This window comes from Lepus europaeus, chromosome 16, assembly GCF_033115175.1.
Source record: "Lepus europaeus isolate LE1 chromosome 16, mLepTim1.pri, whole genome shotgun sequence".
NCBI lineage: Eukaryota > Metazoa > Chordata > Mammalia > Lagomorpha > Leporidae > Lepus > Lepus europaeus.
The window spans coordinates 595,585-620,212 of NC_084842.1; the positions used below are offsets into that span (position 1 = coordinate 595,585).

At 43.9% G+C, this 24,628-nt stretch overlaps 1 protein-coding gene across 1 annotated transcript in view; it reads right to left on the reverse strand.

The window, feature by feature from the left end:
* Positions 1-6,884: 6,884 nt before the first annotated feature.
* The window catches only part of FNTA (farnesyltransferase, CAAX box, alpha), a 31,442-nt gene continuing 13,698 nt past the window's right edge, over positions 6,885-24,628 (reverse strand). The window contains exons 5-9 of the mRNA XM_062213696.1: positions 19,358-19,484; positions 14,084-14,232; positions 10,483-10,545; positions 8,255-8,426; positions 6,885-7,487 (exon numbers count right to left, since the gene is read on the reverse strand). Of these exons, the coding sequence (XP_062069680.1) occupies positions 7,365-7,487; positions 8,255-8,426; positions 10,483-10,545; positions 14,084-14,232; positions 19,358-19,484 (634 nt within the window). The 3' untranslated portion in view covers positions 6,885-7,364. The remainder of the gene's footprint in view (positions 7,488-8,254; positions 8,427-10,482; positions 10,546-14,083; positions 14,233-19,357; positions 19,485-24,628) is intronic.

The window sequence follows — 24,628 nt, forward strand, 5'->3', positions numbered from 1 at the left end:
CCGCGGGGAGGCGCCGGGAGCCCAGGCGGTGCGGACGCAGGCCAGCTGCGGGGTGCTCCCGGCGCTTTGCTGGCGGGGAGAGCCGGCGGTGTGGAGGAAGCTGTGGGGCCCAGAGCCACGAGGAGGAGTGCGGCCGGCCAAGGGGAGCCAGGGGGTCCCCGGGAAGCGGCCAGTGGCCGCCTCACGCCTGACAGAAGATGGCGACGCACAGTGCCCGTCTTCTGCGCGCTCTGATGTTGGTGTGATCTGGAATGATCCCGTTTCCAGGAACTTAACCCTGTGGAAATAATGTCTCCGTGAGGTGGGCAGGCGGACAGGATGAAATTGATCCGGTTTGTGAGCTGGAAGACCACGCCTTCGCCACGCCCCTGTGTGCTACACCTGTGTGCCCCACCAGCCAATCAGGGTAATTCGCTATTCCCCTTTGGAAGTGGATTAAAAGCCTGGGCCCACTTTTTCTCTTTGGCCTTTTGCCATTGTGGACCCGTGCTGCCCTGTGTCTCCTGGGCACTTGGCCTTTGGGCCACCTGCCCCATGCTTCCTGGCCTGCATGCTCCTGCAGGCTGGCTCCTGGTACTCAGTATGAATCCAGATTTCTCTTTTAGATAGGGTCCTCACTCTCCTATGCATTGCTCCCACTGAATAAAAGCTTAAAAAGCCAAGATGCTGCCTTGTTCGCTTATGCCAGTATTCAGAATTCTTCTTTGAATATTAGGCAAGAACCCACACAGGCGTATTAATATTGGGAATTTATTAATAAGCACACAGTGATATTGCATGACACCCCCTATTCCGATATCAGCTGGAAAAAGAGCCATGGAAACTGTGAGGTTCTTCATGCAAGAAAGAATTCAGGCGTGAGACAGAGAGCAGTGATAAGGTTTTATTGGGGATAGGGCATCCGTCAGAATGGAAGGGATGGAGAGTGCCCATTCACTCGGACTGGGGGACAGCGAGGTTACACGGTTGAATGGAGAGAGCAGAGAGCAGAGGGCTGAGCACGCCGTTCTTGTTTGGAGTCCCGGCATGTATGTTATTTATTATTTATTTATTTTTTTAAAGATTTATTTATTTGAAAGAGTTACACCAAGAGGTCTTCCATCCGCTGGTTCACTCCCCAATTGGCCGCAACGGTCAGAGCTGTCCCAATCCAAAGCCAGGAGCCAGGAGCTTCTTCCAGGCCTCCCATGTGGGTGCAGGGGCCCAAGGAGTTGGGCCATCTTCTACTGCTTTTTTCAGGCCACAGCAGAGAGCTGGATCAGAAGTGGAGCAGCCAGTACATGAACCGGCGCCCATTTGGGATGCTGGCACTGCAGGCAGTGGCTTTACCCACTACACCACAGCACTGGCCCCAGACTCCCGGTTTTTAAGGGAGTCTCTTTATCCTCTTTCCCCCCTCCTCCAGGACAAAGGATAGGGAGCCCTGGCGGAAGAGTTTGCTGGGTGAAAATACGAAAAATTCCTTTCCAAATTTACCACTGAGGTGGTCAGACAGGGGAAGCCCTTGCTGGCCAAGGAGCTTCTCTCTAGGGTGCCCACCTTAGAGGAAAGATGTTTAACAAGCCTGATAGAAGGATGGAAACCACCTGGAAAGTTACCAGGGTCCGAGCAGGACTGCCCTAGATGTCAGTTTCCCTGGGCCTTTCTCCTGGTGGAATGAGAAGGCCATGCCAAGATGGCCACTGGCAAGCGAGCGTGGTTACTCAGGAATGGCTGCAGAACCCACCTGGCAAAGGAGCCTGCCTGGCAACAGGCTGTGATTGGTTAGGGCATAAACCGCCCCTGACCGGATTGGCTACCTCGGCTATATAAGCAGCTGAAATATAAGCCGTCTGCGGGCTGCTCCCTCTGGCCTGCTTTCACCTGACTCCCGGGGTCTGTGAGGTGACTCCATGCCTCTTGCCCCCACCATGCTTCTCCTCTCAGAACAAATCCACAGCAACAGTTTCTTACACACACAAGCTAATTTCTAACTTCATAACAATAACAGGTGTACAAAAGCTCTCCCAGAAACCCTATGGCTACAGAGGAAAACAAAACCTGAAACATTTTATGACCTTCACACATTCACCAACAATGGTGAGGCTGCAGGGAGTGCAGTTAAGGGCGCCCACATCCTGTATCTGAGTGCCTGGGTTGGGGGTCTCAGCTCTTTCCAATCCAGATTCCTGCTGATGCGCACCCTGGGAGGCAGCTGTGATGTCTCCAGTGCTTGGAAGGCTGGGATGCAGTTCAGGGCTCCTAACTGCAACCTGGCCTAGTCCACAATCGTGGACACTTGGGCAATGAATGAGCAGATGGGAGATCTCTGTCTACCTTAAATAAAACACGAATTAAAAGAAAAAACAGGAGATGCTAGGCCTCATTGCGATCCACCACCTGACCCACAATCTGGTTCAGGAGCGCAGAGAACTGAGACATCAGCTCAGTGGAGGGAGGTGTCTGCTAACACTTTCTGGAACAAAGCTCTCTTTACACTACAGTCCTGACGGTTGTCTGGGCTCCAGATGCCATTGTTTTCTTGAGGGCTTCCCTCTGGGGGAGGGTGGATGTGAAGGTGCCAGCCTGCCACCTCCTGGTTGCTTGCTAGCATGCTAAAGAAGCTTTCCTCCTTTCTTTCCCCCAAATCCTCTCCTCGGCTTTGAGTACCGATTTCAGGTTCAGTAACAGCCCCAGTGCTTACAAATATACATAGTATTGGGGCACTGCAGCTGGCGGCTTTTCCTGCTATGCCACAGCACTGGCATCCCACATGGGTGCCGGTTCAAGTCCCGCCTGCTACACTTCCAATCCAGCTCTCTGCAATGGCCTGGAAAAGCAGTAGAGGACAGCCCAACTCCTTGGGCCCCTGCACCTACGTGGGAGACCTGGAAGAAGCTCCTGGCTCCTGCCTTTGGATCAGCACAGCTCCAGCCATTGCAGCCAATTGGGGAGTGAACCGCCTCTCCTTCTCTATGTAACTCCGACTTTCAAATAAAATAAATAATTCTAAAAAAAAAAAAAAATTAAGTTAAAAAACCAAATATACAGAGTATAGGTCGCAAAGGAATCTTTGGATTTCTGCATTTGCATTACTTGGCGGGGGGCGGGGAGTGATGACTGGGTACAATCATTACACATCTGGCAAAAGAACTGTCAAAGCAGTACTTGGAACTCATCCAAAAGACACGAACACTGCCAAAAACTCAAGAATGAAGAACTAAAATGGACCATCAAAAGCCACAGCACCAGGAATGCATTTTGGATGCAAGATATAAACTGTAGAAGACCAGGAAAAACTGAAAACAGAATTAGAGATTTCATATGCCCATTTTAAGGCTCAATATGATACAATTACAATGAAGATTTAATCAGAGACTTGCAAAACAGATGGTTGATTCTCAAAAGAACTTGGAACTTCAAATGGGTAAGAAAAATGCAGTAGGAAAGGCTTGGAACTTTATGAAAAACTGTGAACCCTGTGAAGATGATAAATTTTGTTACATTAGCGTCTAGAAAATTTAAAGTTTGGCTCATAAAAATGCATTATGATCAATGCATTATGATCTTTTGAAATGTTGTTAATAACATTATCAAAATACTTGACATTTCAGATATAAAGTCTGTATTCCAGCTCTGCAGAGAAATATAGCATGGTAAGTATCATATTTACATATTGAGAACACTGGTGACTGTTTATCAATAAAAGAATTTATTGGTTACTTTCAAAATGAGATTTTTAACTTAACAGAAAACAAAGAAGCTGTGAAAGCCAACAAAGCCGACTTAGGGACAGAAAGGGCTGCTTCCTTAGAAGATGGAGTGAGCATGTGCAAACCTTTCCCTCCCATCAGCAGTTATAAAACTTGGAGTCTTTCCAAGTGAGTATCACCAGACAAATAAAAGAACAAAAATCTGAAGCAACTCCACTCAGCTCTAAACCAGGAAGTGAGCACTGGGGGGCACAGAGAAAAGACACTCGGAGAAACCTTCCAGTTCTGGTTCATAGGACAGAAAAGGGAATTCCTAAAACCCAAAGGAAGGAAAATTCCATTTTCCCTCTTTTTTCATTTCTTGGCAAAGCAGTGCCCAGTCAAGCCTGTATCAGGGAATAAGGTAGGTCTTAAATCAATCATTTAAGTTTCCATCTTTAAAAATTATCAAAGTAAACCAAGTAGAAGGGAAGAATAATAAAGTAGAAGGAAGTAGAATCAATTCAACTAAAATTCCTTCTGTCACATTTCACTTAGAGAAACTAGTAGAAACTCATTTGCTGCATTTGTTTGGAGAAATATATGTATATGTGTGTGTATATATATATGTATATGTGTGTGTGTGTGTATATATATATATATACACATATATTTGAAAGGCAGAGTTATATATAGAGAGGGACAGAAATATTCCATCTACTGGTTCACTCCACAAATAGACACAGACTGAAGCCAGGAGCTTCTTCTGGGTCTCCCACATGGGTGCAGGAACCCAAGGACTTGGATCATCTTCCACTGCTTTTCCAGGTGCATTAGCAGGGACCTGGATTGGGACACATGGGAGGCACATATTCCCTCTTTTTTGTTCTCCAATAACATTTCTTTAAATGGCTAGTGTAGTATTTTTCAAGGTACCAAGGTGAATACACATTGTTGGGTCTCTTTCAAAACTGAGGTCCCTCAAAATAAAGAGGGTTGTCTTACTCCTTCTTCAACTCTAGCTTTCTTTTAACACAGGTAGCATTGATTGATAATATTGAAATTTTAAATTTTTATTAATAAAGCAATAAACCCATTACATGTTAACAAAAATAATCTTTTATGAAAATTACATTTAAAAATAGAAAATGGCAGTGTTACACTTCTGCAATTCTCTTCGGTCTGACTTTCTAATTTCTAGATTCTCATATCTACCTCTATATTTAATCTGTTGCAATCTGGTGTTTTGATGGAAGTATATGAAGAAAAGCCAAATTCACACAGCTATTCAGATAGCTGGAGAAGGGAGTATCTTAACAGCCTTTCAGAAAAGTGTGGATTTGACAAGTGGAAGTTTTCAGAGGTCAACTGCAATGTGGACTCTGCAATTTTATGAATTCATTTTTTCTACTCTGTTACATCTTGCATTTTGAATAGGGATCACTTATCTATGCATGATATCTCACCATGGATTCAGCTTCACAGACCTCCCAATCTTTGACACATTTATTACATAGTATCAAAAAAAGGGCATTTGTTAATATCACCACTGGTGAATGAATAAAAGGTGTTTATTAGGTATTGAGAAGCTGTTCCTGCTTGCCATGGTGGATGAAAGCTCAAATGTTATCACTGGCAACAAACACTCAGTTGTTTTCTTTGAAGTGACAAACACTTCCTTTCCCATAAAATAAATGCCACCCATTCAAGTGTGGATAACCACAGGTACCAGCTCTTTGCTCCAGTAAGAAATGGTGTTCCACGAGAAAAGCTGCCATTGGGCCCACAGCCGACTCCAGACAACCACGAAGATGTGCTTCACGCATCCTGCCATTCAGAAATCCTAAAGTACTGAAAGGCAGGCTGGGTCTTGTGAATGACCATGTAACTACTCACCGCACAGCAGGGAAGAATGCAACATTACCAAGGACTACTTGTCTTGATTTGTGCCTTAGTACAGTTTTATCCACCACTGTTTCTGCAACAACAGTGTGAAGAGCAACACAGTGACAGTGTTATGAGGCAAAGATACTCTCAGTTTTGGCCCAGCGGATCCTTTACAGACCACCCTTTTGAGCCTGTAAGTCTGACGGGTAGTGTGCTGGCTGGACTCTGGATCCAGATATCTGGATGAGATGGCCCTCACTGGGATTAAGAGAGCTTAAAATCACCATACATGTAAATCACGAAGCTTCCTCACCTAATTCAATGCCTACTGAGCAACCGTTTGATTAATGATCTGCCACACAGTTAAAATGTCAGACAGAAAATGCTAAGTGCCTAGGCTGACGCAACCGTTTGGTCTGCTTCATAGCTATACTTCTCACTGTAAATTGATGAACTCCCACTATGCTTTTTATTCAACAGGCTCTGTGAGCCTTGTGGAGCCTTGTGGAGGCAGCAGCCTGAATCCAATCAACTTGGGACAGGGCTGACAGTGCCTGAGGTAAATGCTCTCTTATGACAGACAACATCTCTGTACAGTTTTTGTTCCTATGGCACCTCTGGAATTGTCTACAGAGGGAAGACTCTTTATGGCAATTTCAAATGTAACACTAGAGATCTGTGGAATCAAAAGCCAATAAAATCTAACATGTAAAACATTAAAAGAAAACATTTTCTCTAGACGTGTGAAATTCTGAGCTCCTAAGCTTGAGAAAAGATGACTACTCAACTTGACAGTGACGTGAGACTGACGGAGTGCAGGCACTGCACACTAGCTTGCTCCACACCTCCGCTCCTCTCTGGCTGCCGTCCTCAGTCGTGGAGTCCGGGAAGCCATCACCTGCGTATCCCTGATTGCTCTGCGTGACGAGTTTCACCCCACAGCCCAGGGGAAGGCGAGCACAGCTGGCTGCCTGGAACAAGACAGAGATGCGCGGCCCTGGAGCTGGCAGCCAGGCAGTGGCTTCCCCATTCTCACGTCAGTCTCCTCACTCTGATGGCCGGCTCTGTAGCACTGCTTTGGGGTGAATTTCTGGAAGACTAGGCAAAAGCCTATCCACCTACATGTATATAAATAGACCCACTTGAGCTTAAACTATCAGCTTGCCATCGAGAACCGACCAATTCACATTTTAACATTTAATATTCCTTTAACATCATGCTTCTGGATTCTAGATTTATGGCAGTATTTTCTTCATTGCTTTTCTATGCCAAGACAATGTCCCTTGTATAAAGTTAAATGTTATTAAAAAAATCAAACTACTATAGTACTGTTTTTAGATACATCTACAGTTTTATTACAAAATCACTGTTTTGGCATTAGTTGGTTACAGTGAGAGCAAGATACTGTGAGTGTGGCAGAGCAGCTCTAATGTAGCAACCGTATTTCCTGCTTGCTGAACCGCAACTTGCGTCCATTACATGAGTTACCTGCAGCCACTACCACTTCCAGTCCTTACCCACAGACCACTCAAGGAAGAGCTGATGCTAAGCAATTAGGCTAAATGCTGATAAGACTACAAAAGTTCCTTGATGGAACTTTTATCTTTCCCCTCCCCTCCAACAACTTTGCTTTAAAATAACTGTTATTACTCAGAGCTAATCAGATAGCAGCAGCACCCGGGGAACCTTCTAGTTAAAAAGCAATACCTGTGCAGTGCACATTTCACACCACAGGCAAAGGGAATGATCTTGCATTAGAGTCCCTTAAAAAAATAAAAGCACTCCATCACGTTCTTCGGGATGGTGTTATTGCTGCACATCTGTTGGGAGGTCACTTTCTGTGCTGTGTTTGCTCTGAAGAGATCTTCCAATGTACCTCCAATATTCTTTTCTTATAGTGTCTTTTTCTTTAGCTAGGATCTCACATAACTGAAAATAAAGAATAAAAATTTATTAAAAAGGCATAGGAGATTCAATCTCAAGGGAAAATGCTTTCGAGCCCACATATCTCATGCTAAACTGAGATACACTGCTAATCACACACTCTAAGAATAGTTCCAAAGTGTGTGGAAAAATGGAATTCAAACATAAGTAAAAACTTTTTGAAATCCATGTATTTTTCCATAATACACATTTTCCATGAACTTTTTTTTAAGATTTATTTATTTGAAAGTCAGAGTTACACAGAGAGGAGAAACAGAAAGAAAGAGAGCGCTTCCATCCTATGGTTCACTCCCCAGTTGGCCACAACGGCCAGAGCTGGGCCGATCCGAAGCCAGGAGCCAGGAACTTCTGGGCCTCCCATGCAGGTGCAGGGGCCCAAGGACTTGGGCCATCTTCTATTGCTTTCCCAGGCCATAGCAGAGAGCTGAATTGGAAATGGAGCAGCCAGGTCTCGAACCGGCGCCCATATGGGATGCCAGCACTGCAGGTGGCAGCTTTACCTGTTACGCCACAGCCCCTCCATGAACTTTCTGAAGACCTCTTGTATACATGGGTTTCAACATTTTTGAAATGTATAAATTTTGAATTCCATTTTCCATGAAATACCCTCAAATGTTCAACAGTGTTATCAAACACAAAGAGTCCCACGCTGAATTTTAAGTAACCATGTTCAAAAGGGCATGCATATTAGTGTACTGAGTAGACCTGATGCTGAGATACTAAAAACAGAAACACAGAGACCACCAGCTTACCTCTAATGCTTTATTAAGAATGTCCTCCTTATTGTCACACTGGTTTTCTAGCATGTCTTCATAGATGTCCACAAGAAAGGCGATTAGATAGGGGGAACTGTGACTTGGTTGCAAATCAAGTAATTGATTTAATAGATTGGGATATTTGGAAAGACCACGATCCTGCAAAATCCTAAAAAAAAAAAAAAAAAAAAAAAAAGTAAAATGTTCAGTTTTGAGACAGGAAAACAAAAACTGTAAAAAGATCAAGAGAAAATAAGCCCTGAAAAACAAGCAGGAATTTTTTGAATGAATAAGGTTGAAACAAAAGTTTTCAATTACAGGAATGTATCACAGATAATCAAGAGTAAAATCAGCTTAAAAATAATGAAGCTAAGCAGTAATCATTTGTACTCAAACTGTGTGACAAACAAAGCTAAAGCAGAAGGTCCTGTCCCTTTAGCTCTCCGAGCATCAGGGACCCCACCGCTCGCCTCTGCAGTGACCGTGGGCTCTGTGGGTCTAGTTTCCTTGCTAGCTTCCACGTTCAACAAGAAGCTGTTATACCAGCGGCCAGGCAACTGAAGCCTTTTCTGTTTAAGGAGTAAGACTTGTAACTGTCCAGATATCTAGAAATGAAATGAAATGTTGGCTATCCATTTGTACAATGCTTGTAAATGAGCTAGCCTGCTTGACTATGTTCCTGAGCTGGGCATGAGTGTGTGTACTCCATTCAGTGACAAGACCAGAACCACAACCAACAACAAAACTATAGGATTCATGGGAATGGGCTTTTAGCATAGCAGCAAAGACACTCACAGGCCATACTGGAACAGCTGGGTTTGATTCCTGGCTCCAGCTCCTGACTGGAGAACCTGAGAGGCAGCTCCTGGCAGGCAGCTCAAGTAATTGGACTCCTGCCACCCACATGGGAGACCTGGATTGAGTTCCCAGCTCCCGGCTTCACCCCTAGCTAGTCCAGCCTTTGCTGGCATTTGGAGAGTGACCAAGGGACGGTCACTCTTGCTCTATCAGTCTCTCTCTGCTCACAAAACAAATTTTTTTTAAAAAGATTTATTTATTTGAAAGACAGAGTTAGAGAGAGTGGTAGAGACAGAGAGGTCTTCTATCCGCTGGTTCACTCCCCAGATGGCCATACAAGCCAGAGCTGCGCTGATCTGAAGCCAGGGACCTGGTGCTTCTTCTGGTCTCCCATGCGGGTACAGGGGCCCAAGGACTTGGCCATCTCCTACTGCTTTCCCAGGCCATAGCAGAGAGCTGGATTGGAAAAGGAGCAGCTGGGACTAGAACCAGTGCCCATATGGGATGCCAGGGCTTCACGCCAGGGCTTTAACCCGCTGCGCCACAGCGCCGGCTTCCACAAAAATTTTTAAAAAGACTATAGGATTCATAAATACAAGATTTATTTACTTGAAAGCACAATTAGAAAGGGAGAGACAGAGAGATCTTCAATCTGCTGATTCACAAACAAATGGCCACAAGGGCTAGGGTTGGTCCACGTTGAAGCCAGGAGCCTGAAACTGCCACACTGCAGGGGCTCAAGTGTGTGGGCCACCTTCCACTATTTTCCCAGGCACATTAGCAGGGAGTGGATCGGAAATGGAGTAGTCAGGACTTGAACTAGTGCCCATATGGGATGGTGGCATCATGGGTGGCGGCTCAACCTGTTTCACGATGCCAGCTCTTCCTGGGCTATTTTTAAAAACTATTGGTATGGGGGTCGGTGTTGTGGCATAGCAGGTTAAGCCGCTGCCTGCAGTGCCAGTATCTCATATGGGCACCAGTTCAAGTCCTGGCTGCTCCACTTCTGATCCAGCTTTCTGTTATGGCATAGAAGGCAGTAGAGGATGGCCCAAGTCCTTGGGCCCCTGCATCCATGTGGGAAACCTGAAAGAGGCTCCTGGCTCCTGGTTTCAGATCAGCCCAGCTCTGGCTGTTGCAGCCATTGGGGAGTGAATCAGCAGATGGAAGATCGCTCTTTCTCTCTCTGCCTCTTTGCAACTCTGCCTTTCAAATTATAAATAAATCTTTAAAAAAAATAGAGAAGATGAAAAGAGTACAGCGCACAGTTCTTGGGAATTACTATAACACTGTTATACTTGTTAGATCCCCAAAAATGTAAAATTCTCTAGTAGTACTCTTGAATCTGACCATGGAATATATTCCATGATGCCTCAAATCAGCTGCCTGTTTGCTTTATATATAAAAATAGCAAAAGGATCCCTTACCCTTTCAAGTAGTTCCATGCACTTTCATTATGTGGTACTAGTTTGATCATTTCCAGCGTGTACCTGTAAGAAAAGAAACCCACAAATAAATGTGTATATAACTTTACAGAGCAGCACAATGAATAGATAGAGTTGTAACAAGATCAGGGCACAGCCTGGACACGGCCTTCCACTTGTGAGTCTTCTTTCACGTCTCTCAAGGGACTCTGGTGCCTCTCCAGGTCATATCTAAATTAGAGAATCCTTGAGTCTGCTGTTGTCCATTCTTATTTACATAACTCCTCCCACTGTTCATCAGTATCCAACTCTGGGGAAGGACACTTAGTTTACCCAAAGGCTTCAACTCACAGTAAGAAAAGAAATATGGAAGGTTCTCCTTCCAAAAGAAATGTCAGCTAAAACAAGGAGACTTTAATCTTACTGGTAAAGCAACCTTGGGCAAAAAAGACAAAGATGTGTTTGTGCCTGAAAAAGGAAAATTAACATAATCTTGGAATTACGTTAATTAGTGTAAAATTATTATATATTATAAAAAATGGACAGCATGGAAATTATAGACAAAAAAAATCAATAAAATTTCCCAAATTCTAAAACCAGATTATAGAAACTATGACATAATTTCCAGTTAAAATGAGCACTCCCTTTTTCTCATCCTTTACCTAGGCTATTAAATATAATTCAGAATCGATTACCACTGGTTCATCATATCCTTGCTCAGCTAAGTCACCAACTAAAGCTTAGTATTCTTGCTTTTGTGTGGTATTATTACAATAGGATACTTTCAGAGAGTAAAATAAACTCACTCAACATTTTTTCCAACTAGTTCAACTTAACCTATTATTTTTCTGTCTTTGGTAAAACCGTGCCCCTGCAGGTCTTAAATGGTCCCTGTAGCTCTTTTCATTTTTTAAATTTTACAGGCAAATTAAATGCAAAATTTTAATACGAAAACAAAATTATTCACTCACAAACCAACTGTACATTTGTTTTCCCAACAGGCACACTTTAAAAGCCCAAACAGAATAGGAAGCAACAATACAAAGTTGTAAAAAGGATAACAAAGAACTAAAGCATTCATTTAGAAAATCACAGAATACAACTATGATCACTGGATGTTTGTTGCTGATTTGCATTGAGTTTTACTTATTCTTTTTGCTCTATTGATCCAAGTTGTACTGACAACACAAAAAGAGGCAAATAACATTTGAAAGTGATAAACATGGAGGAACACTGTAGCAGCATTTTCGGTAACTATTTCCTTACATCACTGATGGCTAAGTGTTAACTTCCTTCCTGCACTGTGTCTCCAATGAACCACTGGTACTTAGCTAAGCTTTGCACTTTGGGAACATTAACATTTATCTTCCTAAAGACTCCCTCAGTACTTCTGGAGAGAAATCTACTTGTTAAATCTCCATTTTCCATTTAAAAACATTTCATTCTAGCATGTCCTGAAATCCTTTGTTTTTATATGTAATTGAAATCTATTATTAGTTTGATTAATTCAAGGTGGAATAATCTGAAGCAGTCTACCTTTTGGCAAGAAAAGCAACTCCTGGGGCTGGCCCTGTGGCACAGCAGGTTAAAGCCCCGGTCTGTAGCACTGACCCAGTTCAAGTCCTGGCTGATCCACTTCCAATCTGGCTCTCTGCTATGGCCTGGAAAAGCACTAGAAGATGGCCAAAGTCCTTGGGCCCCTGCATCCATGTGGGAGACCTGAAAGAAGCTCCTGGCTCCTGGCTTTGGATCAGTGCAGCTCTAGCTGTTGCGACCATCTGGGGAGTGAACCAGTGGATGGAAGACTTCTCTCTCTCTACCTCTCTCTAACTCTTTCAAATAAATAAAATAAATCTTAAAAAAAAAAAAAAAAAGAAAAGAAAACCAACACTTGAAGAAATAACAAGTAACAAAACAGAATGCTCAATGATGAACTCCGAATTTTCTATAAATAAGCTAAATAGTGTTTAGAGTTGAATAAAATCATTAGCCTAGTGGTTAATATGTCTGTGTCCCACACCAGAGTACCTGGGTTCAGTATCGGATTCCAGCTCTTGAGTTGGTTTGCCACTAATGCAAACCCTTAGAGGCAGTAGTAACTGGGTTTTTTCGGTTTGTTTGTTTGTTTTTGACAGGCAGAGTGGACAGTGAGAGAGAGACAGAGAGAAAGGTCTTCCTTTGCCGTTGGTTCACCCTCCAATGGCCGCCACGGCCGGAGGACCGCGCTGATCCGAAGCCAGGAGCCAGGTGCTTCTCCTGGTCTCCTATGGGGTGCAGGGCCCAAGCACTTGGGCCATCCTCCACTGCACTCCCAGGCCACAGCAGAGAGCTGGCCTGGAAGAGGGGCTACTGGGACAGAATCTGGCGCCCCGACTGGGACTAGAACCTGGTGTGCCGGCGCCGCAGGCGGAGGATTAGCCTATTGAGCCGAGGCACCGGCCATAACTGGGTTTTTGCCACCCCTTTGGGGGACCTGGTTCAAGTTCCTAGCCCCCAGCTTCAGTCCAGCCTAGTCTCAGATGTTGTGGGAATTTGGAGGATAATCAGCAAAGGTAGCTCTTTCTCAAAAATATTAAAAAATAAATAAATTCCAGTAAGCCACTGTCATTCTTTGAACCAATACTATTCAATAGACTTCCTTGCAATGGTAGAATTTTTCTTTTTTTAAAGAGACCTATTTCATTAATTATAGTGCCACTAGTGGTTTTTCTTCAATGGCCAGGGCTGGGCCAGGCCAAAGCCAGGAACCATGAGCTTCACCTGGGTCTCCCACATGAGTGCAGGGGCCCATGCACTTAGGTCATACTCTGCTGTCCTTCTAGGCCCAACAACAAGGAACTGGGTCAGAAGTAGTGCAGCCAGGGCACTCAAACCAGTGCTCATATGAGATGCTGGCATGATAGGTGTTGGCTTAACCTATTACACCACAACTCCAGCCCCAGAACTGTTCTTTATGTGTTGTCGATGTGGTAGTCTCCAGCCACACGTGAGTACTGAACACCTGATATGTGACTAGTCTGACTTAGGGACTGTACCTTTAATTTTATGTTACTTTAGTTAACAGAAATTTAAACAGCCATACAAACTAGTGATTACCATATTGGACAGTGGAACTTCAGACAAGAGAGCAAAAGAAAGAAAATATAAGCTGTGTTTGAGGTTTGAGGGATATGTCTACTCCAGACCTAAGCCTGGAGCAGAATTAATGCAAGATGTTTTTAAAAAATGAATTACCAAAACATGAAACTTAACAGATAAATGAAGAGCTCCGAGCCTGGATCCAAGCAGGCCAGGAGATGAGAGGGAGCATAAAAATCAGCTTTTCTCAGCAGCAGTGACAACAGCTTTTAGTCAAATTATGACTACGGTCCCATCAAATCTTAAAATTAACAGACACTGAGACAGAGTGGATTAAGATGCTATAAGTAGAGGCACACCACATGATGTGTGAATTTATCAGTAGGTGTTTATCTCGGCATTCTGTCCTACTGAGTCTGTGAGGGTAGAACCTGGGGCAGTCTAGATCCTTGCTGCTGCCTGATGCCAGAAATGCAGTCAGTATGCACATTTTCTCAACAAATGAGCAAGTGAGGATATTACTAACTGGACTTCTCTCTCCAGCACAGCGCGATCATTGTAGCCAGTGGTATTAGAAATGACAAAGTATCTTTGGTTCCAGACAGAGTTATTTCTCACATCTTCTTTGAGAAGCTGGTCTACATACTGCAGTTCATTATCCCAAAGTTTATATTCCTAAAAGAGAATTGCAAAAAGTGCAAATTGTAAAAAATGTCCGATTACTTATAGACAATAAGCAAAGCTAAGAAAGCAGAACTGAAGACAAAGGACTTATCACATACTTGGAGGAAGGGGCAGCTACAATCAAGGAAACGGGGATCAAAGCATGGAACTGAAGACAGGGCTCAAGAAGACACATACAGAAAGCAGGAAAGAAGTCACTGACGAAAAATGAAACAAGCCAAACTCAACAGTGAGAGAACAGTCCAGAAATGTGAAGTAATCCAGTATAAATACCTAACATTAAGCAAAAGAGTATCTTTCCAAATGCACATAAATGATCAAATTGTATTAAAATATATGTAGAGGCCAGCGCCGCGGCTCACTAGGCTAATCCTCCACCTGCGGCGCTGGTACTCCGGGTTCTAGTCTCGGTTGTGGCGCCGGTTCTATCCCGGCTGCTCCTCTTCCAGTCCAGCTCTCTGCTGTGGCCTGGGAAGGCAGTGGAGGATGGCCCAAGTGCTTGGGCCCAGCACCCACATGGGAGACCAGGAAGAAGCACCTGGCTCCTGGCCATTTGGGGGGTGAACCAACAGAAGGAAGACCTTTGTCTCTGTCTAATTCTGCCTGTCAAAAAAAAAAAAAAAAAAAGTAGAGAATAATACACCTGAATTTTGATATAAAAATTATCCATCATAAACCTGTTTAATTAACAAAATTAGAGGCACAGTGGGTTAAATAATCACTTGGGATGCCTGCAATCCATATCGAGAATTGGTTTGAGTCCCAGCTACTCCACTTCTGACCCAGCTCCCTGTAATGCACCTAGGAAGCAGCATATGATGGCTCACGTGAGTCCTTATCACCCATAGGAGAGATAAAGCTGTAGTTCCAGGCTGCTGGCTTTGATCTGGCCCAGGCCTGGCTGTTGCAGCCATTTGGGTAGTCAACCAGCAGACAGAAGATCTGTATGTGTGTGTGTGTGTGTGTGTTAATACGCATTTCAAATAAAAACACCTAAAACATAAAACAACTAAAGGGGAAGGACAATTTATGTCAAAATTTTACAACACTGCAAAAGTTGGGGAAATTATGAAAAACTTAACTGTAGTTTTCTCTCTTATTTGACAGTAACAAAGAATATGAATTTCAGTATGATACCCCCTGATTTTATAGATGATAATAAAAATAAATCCACTGGAGAATTACAGGGAAAGGAAAGACAAAGACAGACAGAGATCTTCCATCTGCTGGTTCATTCCCCAGGTGGCCACAATGGCCAGGACTGGGTGGTCAAGGGCACAGGCCTGGGATTCCATTGAAGCCTCCTGCGTGGGTGGCAGGGGCTCAGGCACTTGAGTTTTCTTCAGCTGTCTTCCCAGCCACGTTGGCAGGGAGCTGAATCAAAGTGGAGCCGTCGTACACATATGGTGATCATATGGGATGCTGGCAGCACAAAGCTGCGGCTTGACCTGTTGTACCACAACAGCAGACCCCAACCAGCACCTTTAACTGCTAGGTTAGGCACTTGTCCCGGATGAGAACTTTTGTATTCCAGTTCATGCCCCAAACATTGGTCCACTTGATTACTACTGCTGAGGTGCCCTGCTAGGATTGTAAACAACAAATTCTGCTTCCAACGTACTTCATTGTGGTTTTTCAAAACATTCATAGGGAGATACAATACTTTGAGGGCAGAAAGTGATAAATTTTGGCTTTGGAATAACATTTCTAACTTCCATTGCATTGACTGGGTCTGGTGCTATGGCGTAGCAGATAAAGCTGCTGCCTGTGGCTATGGTATCCCATAAGGGTGCTGGTTTGATTCTTGGCTGTTCCACTTCCAATCCAGCTCCCTGCTAATTCACCGGGAATACATCAGAAGATGGCCCAAGTCCTTGGGCCCCTGTAACCACTTGAGAGATCCAGAAGAAGCTTCCAGCTTCACATAGGCCCAGCTCCAGCCGCTGAGGATACCTGGAGAGTGAATCAGTGGATGGAAGCTGGCTCACACGCACGCTCGCTCGCTTGCTCTCTCTCTCTCGATGGAAGATATTTCTCTTTCTAGCTCTGCCTTTCAAATAAGTAAATAAACCTTAAAATAAAAATAAAAAGTATTTATCTGTACAGGGCTAGAACTATGGTTTTTCTGAAAGTAAACATGACATAGTGATTTGTTCCTTAGTTTTATCTAAAATTCCATGAAAGGTCAGTAGGTTTCGTTGCCTGTTTCCTCATCTGTAAAGCAATCAGTGCAGGGGCTGGCACTGTGGCACAGGTTGGGCTGCCCCCTGCAACACTGGCATCCCCTCTAGAGTGCTGCTCCACTGTTGGTGCTCCTGGGAGGGAAGCAGATGGTGCCCTGGGTGCTTGGGCCCTGCCACTCATGTTGGGGCCAGGATGGAGTTCTGTGCTCCTGGCTTTGGCCTGGCCCAGCCATGGCTGTTGCAGCCATTTGGGGAGAGAAACAGTGGATTAAAGGTATCTTCATTCATCTCTTCCTCCTTCCCTCTCAGTTGATCTTTCAAATAAATAAATCTTTATATTATAAAAACAGGATTAGTATGATAAAGGAAAAACAAAATCAATAAAATCTTCCTTTGGAACAATGCCAAGAGCCAAATAAGTGCGTTATAATTAAAATGTGAGAATTATTTAAAAATTGCATGAACTTATACATATTAAAATAATAAATACATTGGGACTGGCATTGTCGTACAGTGGTTTAGCTGCTGCCTGGGACACCCACATCCCATACTGGAGTCCTTGGTTCAAGTCTGAGTTCATGTAGTTCTGATTAAGCTTGCTAACGTGCATCCTGGAAGGGAGCAGGTGATGGCTCAAGTATTCGGGTTTCTTAGCCTTGGCACTGCTGACAAGCTGGACTAGCTCATTCTTTTGTAGGGACCATCCTGAACATTTTAGGTTTACCAGCATGCATGCCCTCTACCCAGCAGATGCCCCAAGTTGTGACGATCAAAAATGCCTCCACACGTTGTCCAATGTCCCCCCAAGAGGTCATAATCATCCCTGCTTAAGAACCAGTGATTTACATGAATTTTTAAGATTAATTTATTTTAAATATTTATTTATTTATTTGAAAGGCAGAGTTACCAAGAGACAGAGAAAGAGAGATCTTCCATCCTTTGGTTCACTCCCCAAATGGCCATAGCAGGCAAGGATGGACCAGACCAGAGCCAGGAGCCAGGAGCTTTTTCAGGTTCTCCCATGTGGGTGTAGAGGCCCAAGCACTTGGGTCATCTTCTGCTGCTTTCCTAGGAACATTAGCAGGGAGCTGGATTAGAAGTGGAGCAGCCAGGACTCCAACTGGCACCCATATAGGATGCCAGCACTGCAGACAGTGGCTTAACCCACTGCACCACAGAACCAGCCCCATTTTTTTTTTTTTTAATTATTTATTTGAAAGGCAGAATGAAAGAAATAGAAATCCTTCTTTCTGCTGGTCCACTCCCCAAATGCCTGTAAAAGCCAGTAACACAATCCAGGTCTCTAACTTGGGTGGCAGGGACACAAACACTTGGGCCATCACCTGCTGCCTCCCAGAGTACACATTAGCAGGGAGCTGGATCACAAGTAGAGGCAGAACTCGACCCCTAGCACTCCGATATGGAATGCCAGCATCCAAGCAGTGGTTTAACCCACTGTACCATAATGCTCACCCCAATATGGGTGACTTTAAGAGTATGTTTGGGGCAGGCATGGAGACCTGGATGGAGTTCATATCAGACTTGAATGAAGTTGTTAGCTCTTGCTTTGGTCCAGTCCAGGCCTCACTGTTGTGGGCATATGAGGAGTGAACCAGCAGAGGGAAGACTCTCTGCCTGTGTCTCTCCTTCTCTAACTTTGCCTTTCAAGTAAATAAATAAATCTTAAAAAAAAACCCAATAATACCAGGATAGACATCTGGCACAGTGTACCTTAAGAGGCAGCTTGGGACACCCCTATTTTATACCGGAGTACCTGGATGGCGCTCGGGCCCCAGCTCCCAATTCCAGCTTCCCGCTAATGTGCGCCCTGGGAGGTGGGCTCCTGTCACCCTCATGGGAGGCCCAGACTGAGATTCTGACGTTCCCCAGCTGTTGCAGGCACTTGGGAGTGGGCAGTAGAGGGAAGATCTCATCTGTCTGCCTCTGTGTCTTTCAAATGAAACGAAGGGCTAGGTGTCTGATGCAGCAGTGGTCACTTGGGATGCTGCTCTCCCATACTGGAGTGACTGGTTCGAGCCCCAGCGCCAACACTTCCAGTCTGTCTACTTGATAATGTACGTCCCGGGAGGCAGCAGACAACTGCTCAAGTACTTGAATACCTGAAACCCATATGGGAGATCCAGATTGAGTTCTGGGTTTCTGGCTTTGGCCTGGCCCAGCCAAGCTGTTGCAGCCATTTGGGGAGTAAATCAGCAGATGGAAGATTTCTAATTTTTTTTGCTTTTCAAACATATATAAACAAAAAAATTTAAAAATAAAAATACTGAACATCTTTAAAAATATATTACTTTAAATAAATTTGGAGAATTTTTAAATTGGAAGCAAAAAACTTTTGATGAAATGCTCTTGATATAATGAACAGTGCAGAAGGTAGCAATCCCTGTGAAAAATTTACAGAAAACAATGCTAGAATTGTTTTCTAGAACAAAAGGCCCACAGTGGGAGTTAAAATTATTCTATTCAGGATTCAGCATAACATTTTAACACGTGGGTAAGAACAAAATACGTTAACTGTTATACGAAATCATGATATAATGAAATCATCCATATATGCAGAAATTTTAACATGTAATATATACCCGTTAATTAAATGCAACCCTATTAAAAGACTTACTATTTTTTGTACTCAATTTGCTAGCAAATATAAGATGTGACACAAATTCAAGCAAAATGTTAAAATTTACTATTCTTCTTTAAAGTGACGTTACTTACCAACATATCCAAAGAGATTACAAGTGCTAAACCTTAGTGTGTCAGGTTTTAATTATCTTAATTTCTTATTATATATTGTGTTTTTTCATGTACATGTGTGCTTTGCTCTAGATGTATACACAGACTTCAATAGTAATATTAATTATTTATCTCAGTTAAAAAAAAAGAACATGAAAAATACTTAACAAGAAAGGTACTACCTGAATGACCCACTGCCGATGCTGCCAGGCATGGTAATTCTTGGCATCCTGATTAAGAATATCAGCAATAAACTCAAGCTCCTGAGACGGATCTTTCAGCCATTCCACTAATACACGTCTGTGATGCCTAAAGCCAAAGAAGGGAGAGAAGTTTTGTGATAATTTATCAAGAACACACACATCGGGGCCGGCGCCGTGGCTCACTTAGTTAATCCTCCACCTGCGGCACCAGCATCCCATCTGGGTGCCGGGTTCTAGTCCCAGTTGCTCCTCTTCCAGTCGAGCTCTCTTCTGTGGCTCAGGAAGGCAGTGGAGGATGGCCCAAGTGCTTGGGCCCCTGTAACCGCATGGGAGACCAGGGAGAAGCACCTGGCTCCTGGCTTCAGATCGGTGCAGCGCCAGCCGCAGCAGCTATTTGGGGAGTGAACCAACGGAAGGAAGACCTTTCTGTCTTTTTCTCTCACTGTCTATAACTTTACCTGTCAAATAATAATAAAAAAAGAACTAACACATCAACTGCATATGCTACTTAAAAGATGTGGAAGGACTCTCAAGAACAAAAACTCATGTCTAATTCTCAGGACTGTATTGGAGAGAAAATGTGACACAAAGGAAGCATTTCAGGCAGCTGTAGATGAACACATCATTTTTAAAAGCTGCTATCAACACAAGCCAGCAGGGAAAAATAAAAAGTGCACCATTAAATAAGAGTATGGGTTTTAAAGCATCCAACAAGTCTTAACCCTGGGCAGAGGTTGTCTCATTGGTATAGAAGGACGTTCACCTTCACTTAGGCCATAAGTTCTTTAGGTGAATGCTGCAGAAAATACACCGGCTTTAGAAAAGTCCTTATTTGGAAATCTGAGATTTCAAAGCTATCAATGTTCCTGCCACTTTAAGGGCATACTGCAGAGCTGAATTTTCAGTTACTTTGTAATTTTTTTTTTCAAGCTGTCATCTGTAATGTTTTTGTGAGAATCCTTGGGACTAAAGTTTTGGTTATAAATTGTTGCTTGATTTGAAAGCCTATTTTTCCTTGCAAAGTCAAATCAGTGAGCTTGGTCCCAAATCCAGGTATAACATTCCTCCTGGTAATCACGCTCATATTTTCCTGAAAAGCGCTTTTGCATTCATAAAGTATTAGCATGCTTGCATAAAAAGAGCTTCAGGACAATGAGCAAGAGTTGAAAAACCATAATGCAGTAATTTTTGTGCAAAATTGTATCAGAAATCTATAGTTTAAAGAAGGTTTATCTCGAGCTAAATCTGGAAATATGTAATCTTTTGAAAACCCCAAACTTCTGGCCAGCGCCACGACTCACTAGGCTAATCCTCCGCCTGTGGCGCTGGCACCTTGGGTTCTAGGCCCAGTCGGGGCGCCAGATTCTGTCCCGGTTGCCCCTCTTCCAGTCCAACTCTCTGCTGTGGCCCGGGAAGGCAGTGGAGGATGGCCCAAGTCCTTGGGCCCTGCACCCACACGGGAGACCAGGAGGAAGCACCTGGCTCCTGGCTTCGGATCAGCGCAGTGCGCCGGCCATAGTGGCCATTTGGGGGCGAACCAACGGAAGGAAGACCTTTCTCTCTGTCTCTCTCTCTCTGTCAAACTCTGCCTGTCAAAAAAAAAAAAAAAAAAGAAAAAAGAAAACCCCAAACTCCTAAGATTTTTGCAACATTACCAGATTATACAATGAGAGAGCAGAGGAAATGTGATGCTATTTGAACAAGTACAGAATCCTTCTGTCAGTTTTCCTTAAGTCCCAAAGACCTTACAAGCAACTTCTCACACCACCAGTTAGTGGACAGAATTGAATACACTTGTACCCTAGCAAATCAGCTATGATATACCTCTCAAAATGAGCTTTTGTGCTAGGAAAATACTTCTAGGAATTTTTATTAAGATTTATTTATTTATTTGAAAGAGTTTCAGAGAGGCAGATGCAGAGAGAGAGGTTTTCTATCCACCGGTTCATTTCCCAAAAGGCAGCAATGGTCAAAGCCGGGCCAATCCACAGCCAGGAGCCTGGAGCTTCTTCTGGGTCCCAGGTCTCCCATGTGGGTGCAGGGGCCAAGGACATGGGCTATCCGCTACTGATTTCCCAGGTAATAGCAGAGAGCTGGAGCAGCCAGGATCCAAAGTAGCATCCACACAGGATGCTGGCACTGCAGGGAGCAACTTTACCTGCTACACCACAGTGCCGGCCCTACTTCTAAGAATTTTATAATGGGCTCTGTTTATTTAATTGTCTTCAGCTGAAAAATATTTTAAAAGCCTCCAAGTGGAAATATTCTAAAATTTACTTTGATAATGGTTGTACTTATGTGTGACTATATTAAAAAATCACCAAATTATACCACTTAAATTGGTGAACTGCATGGCATGTGAATTACATCTCAATAAAGCTGATTTTTTAAAAATCTACTATAGTATAATGTTCATTATACTAAAGGGAGTAAGCTTGATAGGAAAAAAGGGAAGGATATATATGCTTAATGAATGACCTATTCTACATGCATGGCAAATTTAAGAAGTCATCTTAAAACTATTAAGGCAAGCTACACTAAGAGAAAAATCCTATATTTCTCTATAAGTTTATTTTAGAAGTCTTCCAAGTCAGTGAGTACTAGCAGCATTGTATCTGTCCGGGTTCCTGGTAAATTCTTTATCGCAGAAAAGTTAAAAACTAGATTCTCTCATATATCAAACAAAACAGTAAGATGCTCTTATGGTCTATCATTTAAAGATATTAAATTGAAGAGTTTATCTTATAACATATATTTTCATGGTAAGACTTTGATTAGGGGCCAGCGCTGTGGCACAGTGGGTTAACACCCTGGCCTGAAAGCGCCAGCATCTCATATGGGCGCCAGTTCAAGACCCAGCTGCTCCACTTCCAATCAAGCTCTCTGCTATGCCCTGGGAAAACAGTAGAAGATGGCCCAAGTGCTTGGGCCCCTGCACCCGCGTGGGAGACCTGGAAGAAGCTCCTGGCTCCTGGCTTCAGATCAGCACAGCTCTGGCTGTTGCGGCCAATTGGGGAGTGACCCATTGGATGGAAGACTTCTCTCTCCCCCTGCCTCTCCTCTCTGTGTAACTCTGACTTTCAAATAAAGAAATAAATCTTAAAAAAAAAGACTGATTATAAAAAATTATCAATTAATTAGGATATAGGATTTGCCTTACTTGTACTATACTGGTTGTAACAGGAACCGGCAGAGCAGGCAATTCAAAATGTACAGTGGCACATGTTGGCACAGTGGTTACAACAGTGCTGCGAGTGCCTGGCTCAACTCCTAGGTCCTCTGCTTCCAAATGCACATCCCAAGAGGCAGCAAACAATGGCTCAAGTACTTGGGTCCCTGCCACCTACATGGGAGACCTGGATTGAGTCTCCAGCTCCCAACTTCAGCCTCTGGCTCAGTCCCTGCTGTTATAAGACATCTGAGGAGTGAACTAGTAGACAGGTTTTTCTCCTCTTCCCCCAACCCCACCTTCCCACTCTCTCAAATAAATAGCTCTGTGTTTAACAAGCAGGACAGGCATTTGGCACAGTAGTTAAGATGCCACTTAAGATGCCTGCATCCATACTGGAGTGCCAGGTTTGAGTCCCAGCTCCTCTGCTTCCAACACAGCTTCCTACTAATGGATGTCCTCGGGGAAAGCAAATGAGGGCTTGAGCATTTGGGTCCTTGCTGCTCACCTGGGAAACCTAGATTGAATTTCGGGCTGCTAGCTTCAGCCTGGCCCCACCCCGAATGTTGCAGGCATTTGAGGAGTGAACCAATGGATGGAAGACTGATTACCTCTATCTCTGCCTCTCTTTAAGGAATGAAAATAAAAACTCTACCAACAAAAACCTCTATAATACTGCCACCCTGCGAAACAGTGTTCAGTTGTTGACTATCAGGCCTATTATGTTCAAATTCTTTGAACATTAATTAACAGTATATGGACGCACACTCCTTAAGAATAACACTTTGGGCTGGTGTTACAGCATAGTGGTAAAATTACAGCCTGCAACACTGGCATCCCATATGGATGCTGCTCCACTTCCGATCCATCTCTCTGCTGGATGAGCCTGGGAAAGCAGCAGAAGATGGTCCAACTGCTTGGGCCCCTGCCACCCACGTGGGAGACCCCGAAGAAGCTCCTTGCTCCTGGCTTCAGCCTGGCCCAGTCTCAACTGTTGTGGCCATTCAGGGAGTGAGCCAAAGGATGGAAGATTTCTCTCGCTCGCTCTCTGTAACTCATCCTTTCAAATAAATAAGTAAATCTTTTTTAAATTTTAAATAACAGTTGATTATGTAGCCTATTATTACCCAGGTGGGCCAGATGGCAGCTAATGCTCCGTATCTGTGCATGTTTGGGATGAAGGTGCTTTTCCTCCTAAGGCTAACTAATGGGCTGGACCCCTTCCCAACCCTGAGCCTTGACTTGATCCCCCCCTTTTCTCCAGAATTCCCAACTTCTCTCTTTGTATTAACTCTCTCCTCACCATGGAGTCTTTATCTCTGTGACAAAAAAACAAAATCAAAGCTCTGATACCACTGTGTCTTCATTTCTCAATACCCAATCTTAATCTCCCACTTCCAAATTCAACCCATTGCTACCTTCCTTCCTCCTCCTTGAAATGCCCCTGCCCAGCCTGCTACCCACCCAGCCCCACCCCTGGTGGGAGGACTGCTCATGCAGGCACTCACAACCACCTAATCAACAAAGCCACTGCTCTGTCCCTCTTCAGACCTTCCTTTTCCTTTTCAGTTTCTCTTCTCTTGGTTTCTAGGACAACACTGACAGACTTCCCATCAGTCAGCCCAGACACTCACCTGCCCCCTGAATGATGAGGGATGCTCATCAGCGTTCTATACTCAGCCTTCTACTCCAATTCTCCCAGAGCAACCGCATCTACATCTATTCTTCCACTGCATCTGCAGCCAGGAGACAGCCCCAGATCCCGTCCTCAACCTATCCTGTCCTCACTCCACTGGAGACATTTTCAACCACCTGCTGGACAGCTCGATATAGGTTTTTCTACAAACTCCACCTATCCAATATCGATCCCATTTTCTTTACCAAAAATTGCTGCTTTGCCTCACCAATTCCCTAAGTGATGGCACCACCAACTGTCAAGCCAAAAGTACCGACATCATTCTCTCAATAAATTATATATCAAAACTCATTGCTTTGATTTCCAAACTTACTGAAAGCTTTTCTCTCGAAGGTACCCTGCTCTTTCCTTGTCCCTAGAACATCTGAAACTCCATCTCCACCTG